Raw genomic sequence first — 20,638 nt, forward strand, 5'->3', positions numbered from 1 at the left:
CAGTCTATACCGCTTAAGGAGCCACGCCTTCGTTTTATTACCGGAGTTTGATAAGGTGATTAATTTCATCAATCACTTCGACAAAGCTGTTACCAAAATATTATTTTGACAGTGCTGCGTCAGACGTCCGTGTCGTGAAAAGGTTTTTCGAAGTGTTTTAAGAAATTAAACTCTCAATCAAACTCTGGTAAAAGACCGAAGGCGGGGCCCCGAAAGCGGCGTAGACTGCGATACTAATATAGTGTTTCATTTAAAATGGTGAAGAAATAGTTGAATTATCTTTGTTTAAAGTCTTTATTCGAAGCAAAATATTGCCTGCCGACGTAGCATGTATGACACAAATTATCACGTGGAATACACACACTGTTATATGACTAAGGTAATACCAAATGACAGTTAAGTGTGTAGTTTATCAGAAAAACGCATCAACTTGTATGGGAACGTAGTCACTTCAAAAATGACGTCTTTGAATGTGTGTCCCATCCCTGAGAGCACAGACGATTGATTTCGAATTTGAAGTGAGAGCGGATTTCAAGAAGTTTTTTTCCATCATTACTGAATTTTATTTATTTTATAAATCACCGGAAAGCATAGTATAAACATAACAAAACCAGCGTCATGAACCATAAAGGTATTATAAAAGCCATAACAAACAATATTGAGATAATGTTCATACTCCTTCAATATCGAATTATAACTCACTTAAATAGACATATATATTAATCTCATGCAATAAAACATACCGACGGCTCAAATAATTGTCCAAATAAAGTCAGCTAATGTCAGTAGTACACGGATATATATAGTTCATGTATACGTAAGTAAATCCTCACTAAATGCATCATTTCGGCTTCTACACTATGTGATCCCATAATATTCTACCACCACACAAAACCACAAAACATTATTCACAAAGCATCAAAGCCTCAAACACTATTAAAAAAACAACACCTTATCGTGCTAATGTTACTTCTAATTCCCATCATCACTCAGATCGTTCTCTGACTGTCGAAAACTTTCTGGTGGTTCCGTTTCCTCCGCAATAATGCTCAGTTCTTTAGGGTGCGTGTTTTCCAGCATACGACCATGACCTTGCCTCCCGGAAGTACCCGGACAAGGTGGATGAGATTCTGATGTAATTTCTGCAGAGATAGAAGTTTCAAGTTCCCCATGGACTATATCACAAGTATTTTGTACCAATGGTTCTTTCTCATTTTCGATGTCATAAGAACAGACCGGGGAAAAATTAATCTCCCGTCTAAGTGCTTGAGTGTCACCTGTTTCACTTTCTCGCACAGGGGCAGCCAAAAGTGGCAGCGTTTCTACCTCACTGCGAGCTTCATTTTCACATCCACCAGAGACACAGCGATATTGGGACGCAGTGAAAGTTACTTGGTTTTCTAACATACTGGGACCACATTCTGGTACAACAAACCGTGCAGCCATTGGCGCTGGATTCGTAGTGTCAACGGCTTGTGTTGGTGTATACATAAGAGATCCCGGTATATAACCCACTTTTTGAAGGGCGTCTATAACGCCGAATTGTCCTGTAGCGCGCAGTGCTTCCACGACGGCCTCAATGATAGCGACTGGCATCAGGCGCACCCACAGCTGTGCAAATGTATCCGGCACCGAGCTACTGTCTACTTTGTACCTTTCCCTGCAGAACATTTAACACAAGTTTTAGGCATATAAAAGATAGTTTGCTTTTGTCTAATTAAAAATGCCATTTTACAGTATAAGCAGATGAACCATATTATGTTTGCATCAACAAATACTCTAATTTGATATTCAAGCTGCACTCTCACAGATTTACCGTTGAAAATCTGCGATCTGATCTTTTGTCATCAGTCTTTTATCACTGGTTTTCAAATATTTACGCAAAGAATTGCTAATTCCAAGACAAAAAAGGGTGTCAAATCGTTCAATCTGTGAGACTGCAGCTTTAAGCCTATATAACGTACCCGATATGTCGAAGAACTTTCTGTACGTCCTCACCAGGGTGACCGGCAAGATACTCCTTAATGCCGTGGACACTTCGCACATAAATCTCCGCCTGATAATACACAAACAGAACATGAACGCGATATACTCAACCTAATAAAATGCTATGGAAATATAATCAAAAGAGGAAAGTTAAAAATTTACGCGAACTTAAACAAACGGAAATAGAGTTTACTTGTGATAAACATCCAAAACCTCATTCGTGAGGATTCTGAGGGATCATGAAATATGCAATAATGTGTACCAGTGATGGTGTATTTTAAAGCAAGGTAGTACCTGCACAGGATATCGATCCTCCTGTCTCAGCCCAAGCTCGTCAATGACCACCTTTTTCACAGCCCGTCCCCCGCTCTTGCTGCACAGCGCGATGGACACAACACCCGAGTAATTAAATCCCGGAAGTGTGCCCGGCCGCGCGCGTAGATACCACTCTTTTCCGGTAGGCATCTCCAAGTCCTCGAACGTAAAATGCGAAAACGGACAATCAGGACACTTCTGTACGATCTCAGATAGCTTGATTGTCTAAAAGATATTGGGTTGAAAAGTAAGCTGTAATAATCCGTCACAAAACAAAACGAGACACTTCAAAAGACATAACGCACCAAATGTAGGCTGCTTTGAATTACGTACATTAAACATGTTGTAAAAAACACGTACAAATCAACAAATCTAATTAATAAAACCAACCTTAAGCCGAGGAAATATCGGCTCGGTGGAATTTGGCATGGTGGCTGGGATCCATACTGGGTCGGTGTCGGTGGAGTCGAGGCATGCCTCCACAGCATCGTCATGCTCCAGTGGGCGGTCGCGCGAGGTCTCTGGTGCCTCCAGTCGTATCTCCTTCTTCAGGATGCGTCCCTCGATATCTTCCATTCCCAACAAGCGCTGATGGTAATACAACTTGTATTAGTCTGTATTCATATTATCGCTCATTTTGCCTTTTTAAATTGTATGAACGCATTTGTCTCCTAGATTACCATTGTCGTGTTTTCTTTTAGTTTGTAATTTTGTAATTGTATGCAAACTGGACGTAAAAATAAGCGTGCTGAGTTGAGCTGGGATGGGATAGAGGACATGGTGATTACATGAATCATCAGACAAATAGCGATGACGAAAATAATTCAAAGAACAACGTGTTTTACTTTAGATAAAACTTATTTCCAGCAAAGTCTGCGACAAATTATGTATGACTAGTGTGAAGCAACAATGTTATTGGTGAGCAAATTGCAATTTCTCACGACTTATCAAACGCACTACCTTTTTGTAATCATCATACTTCAGGATTTCATCAGCAATATAGAGGGCAATGCGGACCTCCATACGGGGCTGGGAGTTGTCGTTTGGCATGATCCGCTTGTAAGAACCAAATAGGAAGGCTCGCAGTCGGATTTCACGGTGTCGATCTACTGTGCAGTAGAAGCCGGAAAACGATCTTGTGTAGATGAATACATGACGATCTGTCGACAAAAAGCGATGCACAATAAGGAAATTTCAAGTTAAAGATCTACAAATTTTCATAGGCGCATACAAAGTTCACGGAGCACATGTCAAGCCAAATGGCAATATGGTACAAACCACAGAGTATAAATGCCTATCACAGCGATGACAACCAGTCAATTATTATTTTATTTAAAGAGATGTTAAAGCGAATGAAATATTGCTGAACACCCTTTTTGGTGAAATTATAGTTGCACTCTCACAGATTTACCGTTTTGACCACTTTTTTTGTCTTGTTATAAACCATTTTTTGCCTTGATGTCTGGAAACCAGTGATATCAGACGTTCGAAAATTGATGTTTTATGTCTTTATGGTTTTAAGAAAAATGAGGTTTTCGGCAGTTTTCGAAATATTTGCTATCTGTTCTTTATTGAGTTGTTTTATATGAATGAATTGAGTGCATTGATGCCAAAATCAGCTGATTCTGGAACCAAAAATAAAAATAAAAGACGATATTGATAATCTGTAAGACTGCAGCTTTAACATTGTTCTTCCATATGCTAATGAAAGAGATTTTAAGACGAATACGGATGTTACTGAGCAATCTTTAAATGTTGTTACATTACTCTACCTTGCACGATATAGAACAAGTCTAGCTGTTCATTTTGTTTTCCTTTCTTCGGGACCTCAACCGTTTCCGGAACTTGCCGAATTCCTTCGTCGGATTTAAACTTCCAAACCTTAAGCGATTCTTCCGAACCGACAAACGGTAAAACGATAACGGCAACATCACAAAGGGCGGGGTTTCCTGTAAGCGCGTATTCCACTGTCGGAGAAGCGATATCCAAGTTTTCGGACACGCCCAATTTCTTGCGGATCGCTGCTATGTTGTCGAAGCTGCTGCAGAATACTTCTATTGGGTGAGAAATAAGTTCCTTTACAGGTAGAGTCATGCGCACATTCGAGTCTGGCATTTCAACGGTCGCGCGGCTTTGATCAACTAGAAAACGATGCTCGAAGCGTTTGCCGAAGATCGTGCGTCTGTTTGTCTCCGATCCAACCTCTGTCTGGGTACTAGAGTCCATGTAATGATCCGTCAACAGATTGCCTTTGTTATTAAGTGTGTGTTTCTCCAACAAGTCGAATGAAATCAATGTTGTTTTGTAGTCGGAATCATTCTCAGAACGTATTTCGGCGACGTTTAATGGTCGATCTAAATTATGACTACTATAACTGCTGCTTTGAATAAACGTAGAAAATGCATCAGTGTAAGGGTTGGGAGTGGTTGGATAACGAAGTGTTTGTTGATCTAAATTGTTGACATTCACACCCATACCTTTGTTGCTTCGTTTTTTAATTCGCAATCGTAGTTTGCAAAGAACGACCAAAACAGCTGAAAATAAAAATATCATAATCACGCGACCATTTAAAAACAAGCTTCGTTTGTAATTCTTCCAAAATTCAAGACAAGTTCACACAATTCATTCGAATTTTGTTACTTATGTTTACCAACTTGATTAAGTCTACCTACAGATAAATGATGACCCTCCAAGTAAACCAACCACAATTACATATATTTGTTTAGGTGCAACTGATTCTGGATTATCTGAAATAAAGACAAAATGATCAAAAATAAAGATATATCTAACAGATGACTCGTTTTGAGTCGTTTTAACTTTATGTCAGACGGTAAGAAAAATCTGCAGTCAGACCGGGGCTCCAACCCGTGACCTTCTAGCTCTACCGACACAGCTACCGGGCCGATTACGCACGTTCTTGTCACCTGTATAGGTAACGGTACCATGACATTTTTGTACTAGTATAAATCTTAATTAAACGTGTGGGTTGCTCCAGCAATTATGTTCATGGTTAGGTCATTGTCGTTCTATGTCTCTTGTTAAGTGTTGTTTAAGCGTAATTCATTGTTCTCTACGACATACAAAGTGCATACTTACTTACAAACAAATCAGACAAAAAGAACAAATGGATTGGGCTGCAAGTTATAACAATATTAGTTTAAGCCACTTTCAGGCGTCGGTGTAACATCAGTTTCGTATGCCTTTAAGATTAAACGTTAATATACAAAGAAGTAATTATTTTTGAAATATAGTTTTTGGTTGCCATAAAAAAAATATTATTGTCTGATGGGCCTTAAAAGGGACTCGCTCATGTTTTGTCACAACATTCCCGGTAATGCAACTGAAAACACTTATATCATAACTATTTTACTCTTTCATACCGAAATAGCAGAAAGAAATACACTTAAGCTGTAAAGTATATAAAAACAACATTCTGGTTTAAGTAGGCTGCGAACCCACACCTGTACGGACAAGGCAAACAGTAGAACACTGACAACAAAACCTGACGCCCACATCGCCTCACATACAAACAGTTAAGCCTTATGTTTAATCGGGTTTCTAACGCTATTCAAAATCGTGGACTTTATAGACAATTTTTGAGCATATATCAGCATTTGTTGACGGATTCCAGTCGCCAGTATCTAAGTTTTAGCACACAATGATTTGTCAAACTCTATTTCGTCCTACAAAAAAGTGCATTTTACCAAAACAAAAAAAATAAAAAAAATATGCAAGTCCCTTTAAAATTGTACTTCTAAACGAGGATTTCTTTTAATATTTGACAAATGGATCTTTCCATGTACATGTAGTTTCCAATTCATGTATTATGGTCATTTCAAAATATATGGGCGGAGAAATATTATTCAATATTACGGACCAAACTATCGAATTTCAGATTTTAACCAAACGCGCATTTCTCGTTTATTTCATCGAAACGCTTTGACCTTACAAAACACGATCCGAGCTACAAGAGAAGAATATGGAAATAATTGAGAAATAAAATCTTACCGTCATTCGTAGAAGTCGGAATGTAAAAGGGGCGGCTTGATGTGCTTGTATGTGATTCGTTTGTAAGAGATATAATGCGTCCATCCAGGCATTCGGTTACATTGGGGTTGTGTGTCAAATTTCCGCAGCATTTAACCAACTCTTCACCCCCTCCGTTGACTTGTTCACGCACGACCCGATCACAACAAAGGTGTGTGTTCTCCTGGTAGGCATTCTCTCCGCAACACTTTGTCAGTTCGTTTGTTTTGGTGTGCAACTTGTCAAGACAACATAGTTCCTTATCTACATAGTAGTTGAAGTTTCCACAGCATCCCTGCACTCCTTCTGAACTGCTGCAAAATACAAAAAGCGCCAAGAATTAGATGAAACTATCTGGACGACGTCTGGACGACTAGCCCATCGCATAATTTTTGAACACATTTTTGCCTCTTAAAAAGTTCATGGCTGCCATCGATGACCCACATAAACACATGCTTGATTACATGGTAGATACACTCTTACTCTCTAATAAGATGTACAACAATTAATAAAATTACTATCGAAAACAGTGGTTCTTATGAAGGATATTGTGTTTTGAAAGAAAGGTGCAGAAAACATGGTATTTCTACCTTATGAGACGATGGTTGATCATTATAAATCTCTTAGCACTCACCAATCATTTTATATTTGTGCGTTTTCAGCTATTAAATACACGATTATAACCTTGTTATCAGTAAAAAAAATTTCCATAAATGCATTATTCAATATGAAGTTAAAGGTTTATAACTCAAAATGCACGTTTGTAATACATGTGTATGTATTGATTTTAAATACGAGTGTCACTTTAACAATATTAAATAACTAGAATGCCTAAACACCATTTTTCTCTTACATAAATATTTGTATCATTGCTTTGAGCATTTAAACTGACACTCTTATTCAAAATCAATACATACAAATTTATAACAAATATAAATTTTGGGTGATAAAACTACTTTCTTAATAATGCATTTTTGGAAAATATTAATTACTGATTAAAAGATTGTATTCGTGTTCCGAATAGCTGAAAACGCAAATATATTAAATGATTGGCGAGTGCTAAAAGATTTACTGTGATCCACTATCATTTCATAAGGTAGAAACACCGTGTTTTCTGCACCTTTCTTTCAAATCAAACTCGGTATCCTTTATAAGTACCATTGTTTTAGACAGGTTTTCTTCCTTTTTGGTATATTTAAATAATTGTATTTATTGTGAGAAATCTTATCGGGAGTAAAAGTGAATCTTAAAGGGTATTGAATGGTGCTCTATTTGGAGTATATAATACATCTAAAGAAGGACAATAGTCGTCGGTTTTATTGAATCGAGATTCATTAATAGTACTGCTTAGTTCGGCACTTTGTCCACAGGACCGGCTCTATGGTCAACAGGACCTAAAATCTCTTGACCGTATAGCCGGTGCTAAGGACAGAGAGTTGCGTTACTGTTAATGACCATATAGCCGGCGCTAAGGACAGAGAGTTGCGTTACTGTTAATGACCATACAGCCGGCGCTAAGGACAGAGAGTTGCGTTACTGTTAATGACCATATAGGCAGTGCTAAGGACAGAGAGTTGCGTTACTGTTAATGACCATATAGCCGGTGCTAAGGACAGAGAGTTGCGTTACTGTTAATGACCATATAGGCAGTGCTAAGGACAGAGAGTTGCGTTACTGTTAATGACCATATAGCCGGCGCTAAGGACAGAGAGTTGCGTTACTGTTAATGACCATATAGGCAGTGCTAAGGGCAGAGAGTTGCGTTACTGTTAATGACCATATAGCCGGCGCCAAGGACAGAGGGTTGCGTTACTGTTAATGACCATATAGTCAGTGCTAAGGACAGAGAGTTGCGTTACTGTTAATGACCATATAGCCGGTGCTAAGGACAGAGAGTTGCGTTACTGTTAATGACCATATAGCCGGCGCCAAGGACAGAGAGTTGCGTTACTGTTAATGACCATATAGCCGGCGCCAAGGACAGAGGGTTGCGTTACTGTTAATGACCATATAGTCAGTGCTAAGGACAGAGAGTTGCGTTACTGTTAATGACCATATAGCCGGCGCTAAGGACAGAGAGTTGCGTTACTGTTAATGACCATATAGCCGGCGCCAAGGACAGAGAGTTGCGTTACTGTTAATGACCATATAGCCGGCGCCAAGGACAGAGGGTTGCGTTACTGTTAATGACCATATAGTCAGTGCTAAGGACAGAGAGTTGCGTTACTGTTAATGACCATATAGCCGGTGCTAAGGACAGAGAGTTGCGTTACTGTTAATGACCATATAGCCGGTGCTAAGGACAGAGAGTTGCGTTACTGTTAATGACCGTATAGCCGGCGCTAAGGACAGAGAGTTGCGTTACTGTTAATGACCATATAGCCGGTGCTAAGGACAGAGAGTTGCGTTACTGTTAATGACCATATAGCCGGCGCTAAGGACAGAGAGTTGCGTTACTGTTAATGACCATATAGCCGGCGCTAAGGACAGAGAGTTGCGTTACTGTTAATGACCATATAGCCGGCGCTAAGGACAGAGAGTTGCGTTACTGTTAATGACCATATAGCCGGCGCTAAGGACAGAGAGTTGCGTTACTGTTAATGACCATATAGCCGGCGCTAAGGACAGAGAGTTGCGTTACTGTTAATGACCATATAGCCGGCGCTAAGGACAGAGAGTTGCGTTACTGTTAATGACCATATAGCCGGCGCTAAGGACAGAGAGTTGCGTTACTGTTAATGACCATAAAGCCGGTGCTAAGGACATTGCGTTACTGTTAATGACCATATAGCCGGCGCTAAGGACAGAGAGTTGCGTTACTGTTAATGACCGTATAGCCGGCGCTAAGGACAGAGAGTTGCGTTACTGTTAATGACCATATAGCCGGTGCTAAGGACAGAGAGTTGCGTTACTGTTAATGACCATATAGCCGGCGCTAAGGACAGAGAGTTGCGTTACTGTTAATGACCATATAGCCAGTGCTAAGGACAGAGAGTTGCGTTACTGTTAATGACCATATAGCCGGTGCTAAGGACAGAGAGTTGCGTTTCTGTTAATGACCATATAGCCGGCGCTAAGGTCAGAGAGTTGCGTTACTGTTAATGACCATATAGCCAGTGCTAAGGACAGAGAGTTGCGTTACTGTTAATGACCATATAGCCGGCGCTAAGGACAGAGAGTTGCGTTACTGTTAATGACCATATAGCCGGCGCTAAGGACAGAGAGTTGCGTTACTGTTAATGACCATATAGTCAGTGCTAAGGACAGAGAGTTGCGTTACTGTTAATGACCATAAAGCCGGTGCTAAGGACATTGCGTTACTGTTAATGACCGTATAGCCGGCGCTAAGGACAGAGAGTTGCGTTACTGTTAATGACCGTATAGCCGGCGCTAAGGACAGAGAGTTGCGTTACTGTTAATGACCGTATAGCCGGCGCTAAGGACAGAGAGTTGCGTTACTGTTAATGACCATATAGTCAGTGCTAAGGACAGAGAGTTGCGTTACTGTTAATGACCATAAAGCCGGCGCTAAGGACAGAGAGTTGCGTTACTGTTAATGACCGTATAGCCGGTGCTAAGGACATTGCGTTACTGTTAATGACCATATAGCCGGCGCTAAGGACAGAGAGTTGCGTTACTGTTAATGACCATATAGCCGGTGCTAAGGACAGAGAGTTGCGTTACTGTTAATGACCATATAGCCGGCGCTAAGGACAGAGAGTTGCGTTACTGTTAATGACCATATAGCCGGCGCTAAGGACAGAGAGTTGCGTTACTGTTAATGACCATAAAGCCGGTGCTAAGGACAGAGAGTTGCGTTACTGTTAATGACCATATAGCCGGCGCTAAGGACAGAGAGTTGCGTTACTGTTAATGACCATATAGCCGGCGCTAAGGACAGAGAGTTGCGTTACGGTTAATGACCATATAGCCGGCGCTAAGGACAGAGAGTTGCGTTACGGTTAATGACCATATAGCCGGCGCTAAGGACAGACAGTTGCGTTACTGTTAATGACCATATAGCCGGCGCTAAGGACAGAGAGTTGCGTTACTGTTAATGACCATAAAGCCGGTGCTAAGGACAGAGAGTTGCGTTACTGTTAATGACCATATAGCCGGCGCTAAGGACAGAGAGTTGCGTTACTGTTAATGACCATATAGCCGGCGCTAAGGACAGAGAGTTGCGTTACTGTTAATGACCATATAGCCGGCGCTAAGGACAGAGAGTTGCGTTACTGTTAATGACCATAAGGCCGGTGCTAAGGACAGAGAGTTGCGTTACTGTTAATGACCGTATAGCCGGTGCTAAGGACAGAGAGTTGCGTTACTGTTAATGACCGTATAGCCGGTGCTAAGGACAGAGAGTTGCGTTACTGTTAATGACCGTATAGCCGGTGCTAAGGACAGAGAGTTGCGTTACTGTTAATGACCGTATAGCCGGTGCTAAGGACAGAGAGTTGCGTTACTGTTAATGACCGTATAGCCGGTGCTAAGGACAGAGAGTTGCGTTACTGTTAATGACCGTATAGCCGGTGCTAAGGACAGAGAGTTGCGTTACTGTTAATGACCGTATAGCCGGTGCTAAGGACAGAGAGTTGCGTTACTGTTAATGACCATAAAGCCGGTGCTAAGGACAGAGAGTTGCGTAACTGTTTTTGCGCTTTTGTAAAACATATTATAATTCTTAATTAAAACACTGAATATTGGCGACTTCACCACGTGACAGCAAACACTGTACATTGCCTCATATTATCAACGCATTTTCGAGCATATGTTTTCCGTTTAGTAATCATATTTATTTTGTAAATAATAGTATAATATGTCATTGCAAACAGAGTTTATTTGATAATTCAAGCGAAACGTTAAAAAAAATTCAAACACCGACTTAATATTTAACTGAAAATCACGAAAGTACGATATTTTGTCGTATGCTAATAAGATGGCCGCTGTAAATTAAGCAGCATGACTTACATGGGAGGTGACTTACTTGCCAGGAAACACTTCCCGATTACAGCAGAAGTTGTCTTGTGAGTCGATCACACGGCCATGGCAGCATTCTTCTCTTCCAGTGGTCTTATTATGTAGCCCGTTACAGCATAGCTGAAAAGTAGTTCGCTTAAGATTACGCTTAGATTGTTCATGTATTTTTATTATTTGTGTGTTGTGTTAAGATATCTGATACACACCGAACATAATGCATGATTTATGACTAACCTCTATGAATGTTAAGACCATGTAAGTTCTAAAAGACATCTTCAATACTCGCATACATAAGCTATTTGCATGATGTTTCCTTGTATTGGTGTTAGCAAGATAGAGGTATAACACATACATGTATTTGAATTTAAATACATTCAGTTTGAATGGCAAGGACGTGTCTTACCTGGGTGGCAACGTTGTAAAATGTAAACTTCAATGGATTATAATCCATACACAACCCTGAAAAGAACAATCTTATTGGTATATACAAACTTCGTTAAGCTAGAATGTAAATACATACATGTGTGCATTTTTGTGTGTGTTTTTTGCTTGATAAATTCCCATTTCACATCGTTACATACTACAGTATTTGTAACAAATGTTCGTAAATTGTCCATGTTTTGTTATGCTACACATAATCAAATGCTCTGTTTGTAAATTGTCCAATCGATGTTATGCTACACATAATCAAATGCCATGCTCGTAATTTGTAGTTTTGCTATGCTACACATAATCAAATGTCATGTTCGTACATTGTCCATGCTATGTTACAGTGTGTGTATATACCACGTGATAAATGACGTCATACATGCTACGTCGGAAGGCAAAAATTTGCTTAAAATGAAGACTTAAATCAAAGATAACTTTTCATTTACAACACCATTTTAAATGAAACAAAGGACAGTCTATGCCGCTTAAAGAGCCCCGCATTTGTTTTATTACCAAAATTTGATGAGGTCATTAGTTTCATCAAACACTTCGACAAACCTGTTTCCAAAATAACGTTTTGACAGTGCTCCGTCAGACGGCCGTATTGTGAAAAGGTTTGTCGAAGTGTCTTAAGAAACTAAACTCTCGATCAAATTCTGGTAAAAGACCGAATGTGGGGCTCCGTAAGCGACATAGACTGCGCTATGTTTCATTTAAAATGGTAAAGAAGTAGTGATGTTATCTTTGTTTAAAATCATTTTTCAAATCTAAATATTGCCTTCCGACGAAGCATTTATGACGCAATTTACCACGTGGTATACACACAAGTGTGTTATGCTACACATAATCAAATGCCATGTCTGTACATTGTCCATGCTTTGTTATCCTAAAAATAGTTATAAGTTGTTCATTAATATTTTTGTCATTTCTTAATGAATGACAATACAAATTGGCACAGATTGTAACTACAGTACTATATTTTCTGGACATTCGTACATTGCATATGCATATGTTTTTTTTGTTTAAATCATTAAGTCAAATGAGTTCAAAACATGATAATGATAACAATTCTAAAAAAGCTCCAACTTATATTGTGACCCTTTAAGCTATATACATGTTAAAGATGCATTATAACTCCCAAATAAGATTCACCACAATGCATAATATTGATTTAATACTCCCTAAGGATGAATAAATGTCGAAAACAATGGTTCTTATAAAGGACACAGAGTTTAATTTGAAAAGAAATGAGCATAAAACACGGTATTTCTACCTTATGAGACTATAGTAAACCACAGTAAATCATTTAGCATTCACAGATCATTTAATATTTTTGCGCTTTCTGCTATTAAATGCACGGTTACTATGTTGTTATTAGCAAGTAATATTTTCCATAAATGCATTATTCAGTTAGTAGTTGAAGGTTTATCAGTCAAAATGTATGTTTGTTATTCATGTGTATGTATTCATTTTAAATAAGAGTGTCACTTTAACGAATTCTACTATACTCACGTTTGGCTATGCTACATTACCAAATATTTATTTTGTTAATTATGTGCACTATATATATATATATTCTAACCATACTACATGTACTAAATTCTTGCATAGTCTTGCATAGTTTTGTTGCGGGCATTTAAGGGGATTTTAAAGACATAGGAAAGAGATAGTTACATTTTTGTTCGGGGTCTGGTCGTGTTCCCCCCTCTCTGAAATCTGCCGAATTGAAGGACTTATCCGTGGACAATGTGTCAGTCAGATGTTCTAGAAGCTCCGCACAGTAATCGGTCTGAAATGAAATTGCATATTAGTCAGTCACAATACACATGTCAAGAGTCATGAAAGCCTGTTGTATTCTGAGTCTGCATCATATGGGCCAGAGACCGGTACATGTTGAATTTAAAAACAAAATTGAAAATTGCGGCGAATGGTTTCCGAATTGCATTCTTAAGGAATTTTTGTCACATATTCGTTCTGACGAGTTATATATGTATAGGTATTAAATTGAGAATATGATTATTAAATATGAATAATCAAATTTTCCTTTAGATCAAACAGACTTACACGTTCACTGAAATCTTTACACCGTTCGTCCATCAGTGCCGTGATTTCCGCATTTCGCCGTGATCTATCGGCAACGCCCTCCTTACCATTTAAAACTGTTGGAAAAGAGAACAACATAATCTGAAGATATATCTTTTGAAAAGAGCTTCTTAACATAGTAAAATTGTGAAGATACATTTAAAATTGCAAAGATTTTTTTTTTCATAAACTGAAAGTATTACTTTATGAGAGATTAAATAATTGTGCGGTTACTTTCTTGAATTTGAACACTGCTTTAACGTTCAACATTTGAAGAAAATAACGTTACCCAAATGTGTAGATGCCGCCATCAAAACTTCTAACGTCAAACCTTGTAGATCATAGCTCTGAAATTCACAATGCCCACAGTTGATACATTTTTATTGTTATATAATATTTAATCACTGTTTCAGATGACTCGACTCGTTTAAAAAATAGCGCATAATGTTTTCCCAGTTCATAGTGTGTTTATTAGCAAACGTTAGTCACGTGATTAGTGCAGATCCATCAACTGACGCTATTTTTAAAAAATTAACAAGGATTTACGTGGTAGACAAACCAAGTAAAAATCGAAATGGAATAGTTTGCAAAACATGCGAAAGATACATGTATCGTAAGCGATGTTACGCATCCGTAAGTGATGCGTGATTCAAGTAAGGTTTTGACAATTTTCTTGCAAATGTATCATCTGGTGTCTAGTCCCTTTAAATAAATTTTGGATATATAAATTCGATTAATATGTAAAACGAAATGGTTGATCATGACTATGACTGAGTTATTGCATTTGAATGTTTTCCAAAAAGTGATATAACTAATTGTATGACATCCCATAGATTTCAAGCATATTAAAGGCATGTCCCTGTATTTTCTTGGTGATATTCACAACATAATCAAGCTTCAATTCAGTTTTCTTCCCTCCAGTCATTAAACGGGAAAAGAAGACAAGTAACCTTCAAGTGGGTTTATGAGAGTTTCCAATGAGAAGTGTGCGTATTTCCAAAATTCCTATTTTCGTTTTATCGCTAGATCAGAATTTCTTTGTTTAAAATACGATTCAATTAAACGATGTCCGTAAATCCAGACATTAGTGTTAAACTCGAAAACCACTAAACTGGGATAGGTTTAATGCATGTGTAAACCATACATCTTCATATGCGCAATCTTACTTCGACCTTGGCGTTTTTTGAAGCACTTGCCTTAAATTTAACCGCGTTTTAAGTAATGGTTAAATAATACAAGGATGTACTTAGTTTGATGCGCCTCAGCCATGTAACAATAAAATGTGTGTTAGGACATTGTGTATTTTAAGTATTTAAGTATTATACATTATGTAGCGTAAACTACCCACTAACTTGGCCAGCCGCTGTTTATATTTACCGCTTCACCTGAATTAAAATAAAAAACAGCTGACTAATTATTTACTAAAATAAATGTATTGGAAAAGTTGAGAAACACTGACTTCGCATTCGACAAAAGCTAACGTAGACCACTAATTAGATAGGGACATACGATATTTATAACTCGTTATACTTTATTTATCAATGTTTTTCTATTCGAAACTTGTTTTTCTATTTTATCAATGGTTTTGTTTAACTGCTTCCTATTTCGAATGCATTCGTATATTCTTTTTAAGCACATGTCGTGCTTGAACATACTCGTGTCTATAGCCGCACCCATATTCGTGTCTATAGTCGTACTTGACCACACTCGTGTCTATAGCCGTACTTGACCATACTCGTGTCTATAGCCGTACTTGACCATACTCGTGTCTATAGCCGTACTTGACCACACTCGTGTCTATAGCCGTACTTGACCACAGTCTTGTCTATAATCGTACTTGACCATACTCGTGTCTATAGCCGTACTTGACCACACTCGTGTCTATAGCCGTACTTGACCACAGTCTTGTCTATAGTCGTACTTGACCACACTCGTGTCTATAGCCGTACTTGACCACAGTCTTGTCTATAATCGTACTTGACCACACTCGTGTCTATAGCCGTACTTGACCACACTCTGGTCTATAGCCGTACTTGACCACACTCTTGTCTATAATCGTACTTGACCACAGTCGTGTCTATAGCCGTACTTGACCACACTCTTGTCTATAATCGTACTTGACCACAGTCGTGTCTATAGTCGTACTTGACCATACTCTTGTCTATAATCGTACTTGACCACATTCGTGTCTATAGTCGTACTTGACCACACTCGTGTCTATAGCCGTACTTGACCACAGTCTTGTCTATAATCGTACTTGACCACAGTCGTGTCACACTCGTGTCTATAGCCGTACTTGACCACACTCTGGTCTATAGCCGTACTTGACCACACTCTTGTCTATAATCGTACTTGACCACAGTCGTGTCTATAGCCGTACTTGACCACACTCTTGTCTATAATCGTACTTGACCACAGTCGTGTCTATAGCCGTACTTGACCACACTCTTGTCTATAATCGTACTTGACCACAGTCGTGTCTATAGTCGTACTTGACCACACTCGTGTCTATAGTCGTACTTGACCACATTCGTGTCTATAGTCGTACTTGACCACACCCGTGTCTATAGTCGTACTTGACCACACTCGTGTCTATAGCCGTACTTGATCACACTCGTGTCTATAGCCGTACTTGACCACACTCGTGTCTATAGTCGTACTTGACCATACTCGTGTCTATAGTCGTACTTGACCACACTCGTGTCTATAGTCGTACTTGACTATACTCGTGTCTATAGCCGTACTTGACCACACTCGTGTCTATAGCCGTACTTGACCACACTCGTGTCTATAGTCGTACATGACTATACTCGTATCTATAGCCGTTCTAGACCACACTCGTGTCTATAGTCGTACTTGACTATACTCGTGTCTATAGCCGTACTTGACCACACTCGTGTCTATAGCCGTACTTGACCACACTCGTGTCTATAGCCGTACTTGACCACACTCGTATCTATAGCCGTACTTGACCACACTCGTGTCTATAGTCGTACTTGACTATACTCGTGTCTATAGCCGTACTTGACCACACGCGTGTCTATAGCCGTACTTGACCACACTCGTGTCTATAGCCGTACTTGACTATACTCGTTTCTATAGCCGTACTTGACCACACTCGTGTCTATAGCCGTACTTGACCACACTCGTGTCTATAGCCGTACTTGACCACACTCGTGTCTATAGCCGTACTTGACCACACTCGTGTCTATAGCCTTACTTGACCACACTCGTGTCTATAGCCGTTCTTGACCATACTCGTGTCTATAGCCGTACTTGACCACACTCGTGTCTATCGCCGTACTTGACCACACTCGTGTCTATCGCCGTACTTGACCACACTCGTGTCTATAGCCGTACTTGACCACATTCGTGTCTATAGTCGTACTTGACTATACTCGTATCTATAGCCGTACTTGACCACACTCGTGTCTATAGCCGTACTTGACCACACTCGTGTCTATAGCCGTACTTGACCACACTCGTGTCTATAGCCGTACTTGACCACACTCGTGTCTATAGCCTTACTTGACCACGTGTCTATAGCCGTTCTTGACCATACTCGTGTCTATAGCCGTACTTGACCACACTCGTGTCTATCGCCGTACTTGACCACACTCGTGTCTATCGCCGTACTTGACCACATTCGTGCCTATAGTCGTACTTGACTATACTCGTATCTATAGCCGTACTTGACCACACTCGTGTCTATAGCCGTACTTGACCACACTCGTGTCTATAGCCGTACTTGACCACACTCGTGTCTATAGCCGTACTTGACCATACTCGTATCTATAGACTTAAAACGCCGCCTTACCTTGAACCAGGGGAACTCCTTTTCCCCTGTATCATAATGCTAATATAGCAGCTCGCACAATACTTATTTTACCTAAAGCCACAAATGTCGGAGAGATGTTAAAGCTGCACTCTCACAGATTTACCGTTTTGACAACCTTTTTTCATTTTGTGTCTTGGAATGAGCCAACTTTTGCGTAAATATCTGAAAACCAGTCATATTAGACTGCTGACAAAAGATCAGATCGCATTGTTTCATATTTCCGTTCGAAAATTAATGTTTTGTGGCTAAAAGCGTCACTAACGCTTTAAGAAAAAATGCATAAAACATCATTTTTGAACACAAATATGAAAACCTTCGATCTGATTTTTGTCAGTAGTCTTATATCACTGGTTTCCAGACATTTATTAAAAAAATCACAAATTCCAAGACAAAAATAAAAAAAAAGTTGTTTAAACGGTCAATCTGTGAGAGTGCAGCTTTAAAGCACACCAGTACAAATTGAGAAGTGGTTATCCGATGTTATTTCTTTCGCACAGTTTATTGCGGTACGTCGCGGGCAATATCGTTACAATGTTTAAAGTGACACTCTTATTCAAAATCAATACATACAGATGTATAACAAACATCAATTTTGACTGATAAACCTTTAACTACTTACTAAATAATGCATTTATGGAAAATATTTATTACTGATAACAACATTGTAACCGTGTATTTAATAGCAGATAACGCCAAAAATATTAAATGATTGGTGAATGCTAAAAGATTTACTGTGGTCTACTATAGTCTCGCAAGGTTGAAATACCGTGTTTTATGCTCATTTCTTTCAAATTTAACTAGGTATCATTCATAAGAACCATTGTTTTGGACATTTATTCATCCTTTTTAGAATATTAAAACATTATTTAATGTGGTAAATCTTATTTGGGAGTAAGAGTGCACCTTTAATACAGTGGTATTCAGGGGCGAATTAAGGATTGGCGTTAGAGTGGGTGCACATTGAGAGCGCATCTAGGAGAGTACGCTACCTTCGAAAAAATACGACCATACACAGGGGGTCCAACGTTATTTTTATTTTTTTCATTTTAAGCAAGGGACATGTTCGATGCTGAACAGAATGGCGTATTCTTTGCGTATTTTGGTCACAGGCATCTGAATCATTGTTTGTCACTAAAATATTGTTTAAAACCATTTTGGGTACATACAATGAGATAAACAACACATCTGAAGATATTTAGTGTCTTTGATATACAAAAAAGAAACAAGGTATGTAACTCAAACTTACCCGATTTCACGGTAGAGTCCAGTTTTATGTAAATTTCTCAACCAACATATAAACAATCCATTTTTAAATAAGTGACATGGAAAGAAGAGTCAATTACCTTTAAAATGGTGTGCGATATGTTGGTATAACTATATTGTCTTTAGACAAACAAGCATAATTCAATGTCAAATTCTCACGTTTTTCTTTAGTCGGAAAGAGTACAGCAAATTAAAATCTTCAATTTTCCCCGTGTAAACAGTTCTGAACACAGACCTATTAAAGTTATTTTATGCTTCAGTGTACAGATAAATTAATTCCATTCCTTTATATCACAATAAGACTAACACCACAGTTTAAGAAAGAACCGTATCAGTCTTCAAATTAAATCCACTTTAAAATTTTGTTTGAGGCGGACATTTTCCTGATAGCGCTCAGATGTTTCTGATCAACCTCCAAAGAAGAGTATTTGACCCATCCAAGCTTGTGTGGCTCACATTCAAGCCGGTACAAAGATGTTAAATGTACATGTCAATGACATCATCTGGGCGCTTGTCGGTAAAATAGCCGGGTGCCTACGAAATTTAAAAAGGATTTAGTTTAAAGACTGATACAGTTGTTTCTAACATTGTGATGTTTGTCTTTTCGTGATATAATGGAATGGAATTAATTTATCTGTACACTGAAGCATAAAATAACTTTAATAGGTCTGTGTTCAGTACTGTTTACACGGGGAAAATTGAAGATTTTAATTTGCTGTACTCTTTCCGACTAAAGAAAAACATGAGAATTTGACATTGAATTATGCTTGTTTGTCTAAAGACAATATATAATTATATCAACATATCGCACACCATTTTAAAGGTAATTGACTCTTCTTTCCATGTCACTTATTTAAAAATGGATTGTTTATATGTTGGTTGAGAAATTTACATAAAACTGGACTCTACCGTGAAATCGGGTAAGTTTGAGTTACATACCTTGTTTCTTTTTTGTATATCAAAGACACTAAATATCTTCAGATGTGTTGTTTATCTCATTGTATGTACCCAAAATGGTTTTAAACAATATTTTAGTGACAAACAATGATTCAGATGCCTGTGATTTTGGTGTGTTCGAAGAACACTCGACACATTTTAGAGGGAACGCGCGCCTGGTGTGTCGCCGTTCAAATCCCAAAATGGTATGATTTATATAGATTGTTTTGTAAACTACTGACTATGCTATGAAATCGAATAAGAAACATTAAAAAAACTTTTAAATATACGTAATTCAAAAGAATGGCTTCTCAGCCACAGGCACTTACCCCATGCACGACACAGGGATACACCATCCAAATAAAAAACAGCTGTGTATAGATCCACACGCGCTCTAATCCCTCCATGTTGGCAGGTTCTTCCTTTAGTGTAACAATGTGCAAATTAATTGCGCCTGTATCACTTAAATATTAAAAACTTTTACACAGTCGAGTGTTTATCTGCTTGTGCAAGCCTTTGTATTACGCGTCTAGCCTACTTTCGACTTATATTTTCTGAAATTGTAGGTTATTACCATAAGTCAGTGGAATCCCAGTCTGTATATATATATTTAAATAGAAATGATTAACACAGATTTAATGACGGTATAAATCATCTGAGAGAGTTACATATTTAGACTGTTGAAATTATATAACAGTTCAATGATCCTGAAGTAACCACGCCTACCATGTAGTGTTTACTGTAATGTTAGCTGGGAAACCCAAAACTATAAATAACTCCGGG

At 38.7% G+C, this 20,638-nt stretch overlaps 1 protein-coding gene across 1 annotated transcript; it reads right to left on the reverse strand.

Annotated features, from left to right (window-relative positions):
• Positions 1–539: 539 nt before the first annotated feature.
• On the reverse strand, positions 540–20,558 carry LOC128241412 (uncharacterized). The gene is made up of 14 exons (XM_052958329.1): positions 20,185–20,558; positions 14,108–14,165; positions 13,801–13,895; positions 13,411–13,525; positions 11,711–11,766; positions 11,315–11,427; positions 6,310–6,641; positions 4,974–5,048; positions 4,074–4,835; positions 3,262–3,461; positions 2,692–2,889; positions 2,281–2,526; positions 1,965–2,056; positions 540–1,660 (listed from the first exon to the last, which is right to left on the reverse strand). The coding sequence occupies exons 1-14, from the start codon at positions 20,260–20,262 to the stop codon at positions 973–975; spliced, it is 3,108 nt and encodes a 1,035-aa protein (XP_052814289.1). The 5' UTR covers positions 20,263–20,558; the 3' UTR covers positions 540–972.
• Positions 20,559–20,638: the final 80 nt, after the last annotated feature.

This window comes from Mya arenaria, chromosome 7, assembly GCF_026914265.1.
Source record: "Mya arenaria isolate MELC-2E11 chromosome 7, ASM2691426v1".
In the NCBI taxonomy this organism is placed as follows: Eukaryota; Metazoa; Mollusca; class Bivalvia; order Myida; family Myidae; genus Mya; species Mya arenaria.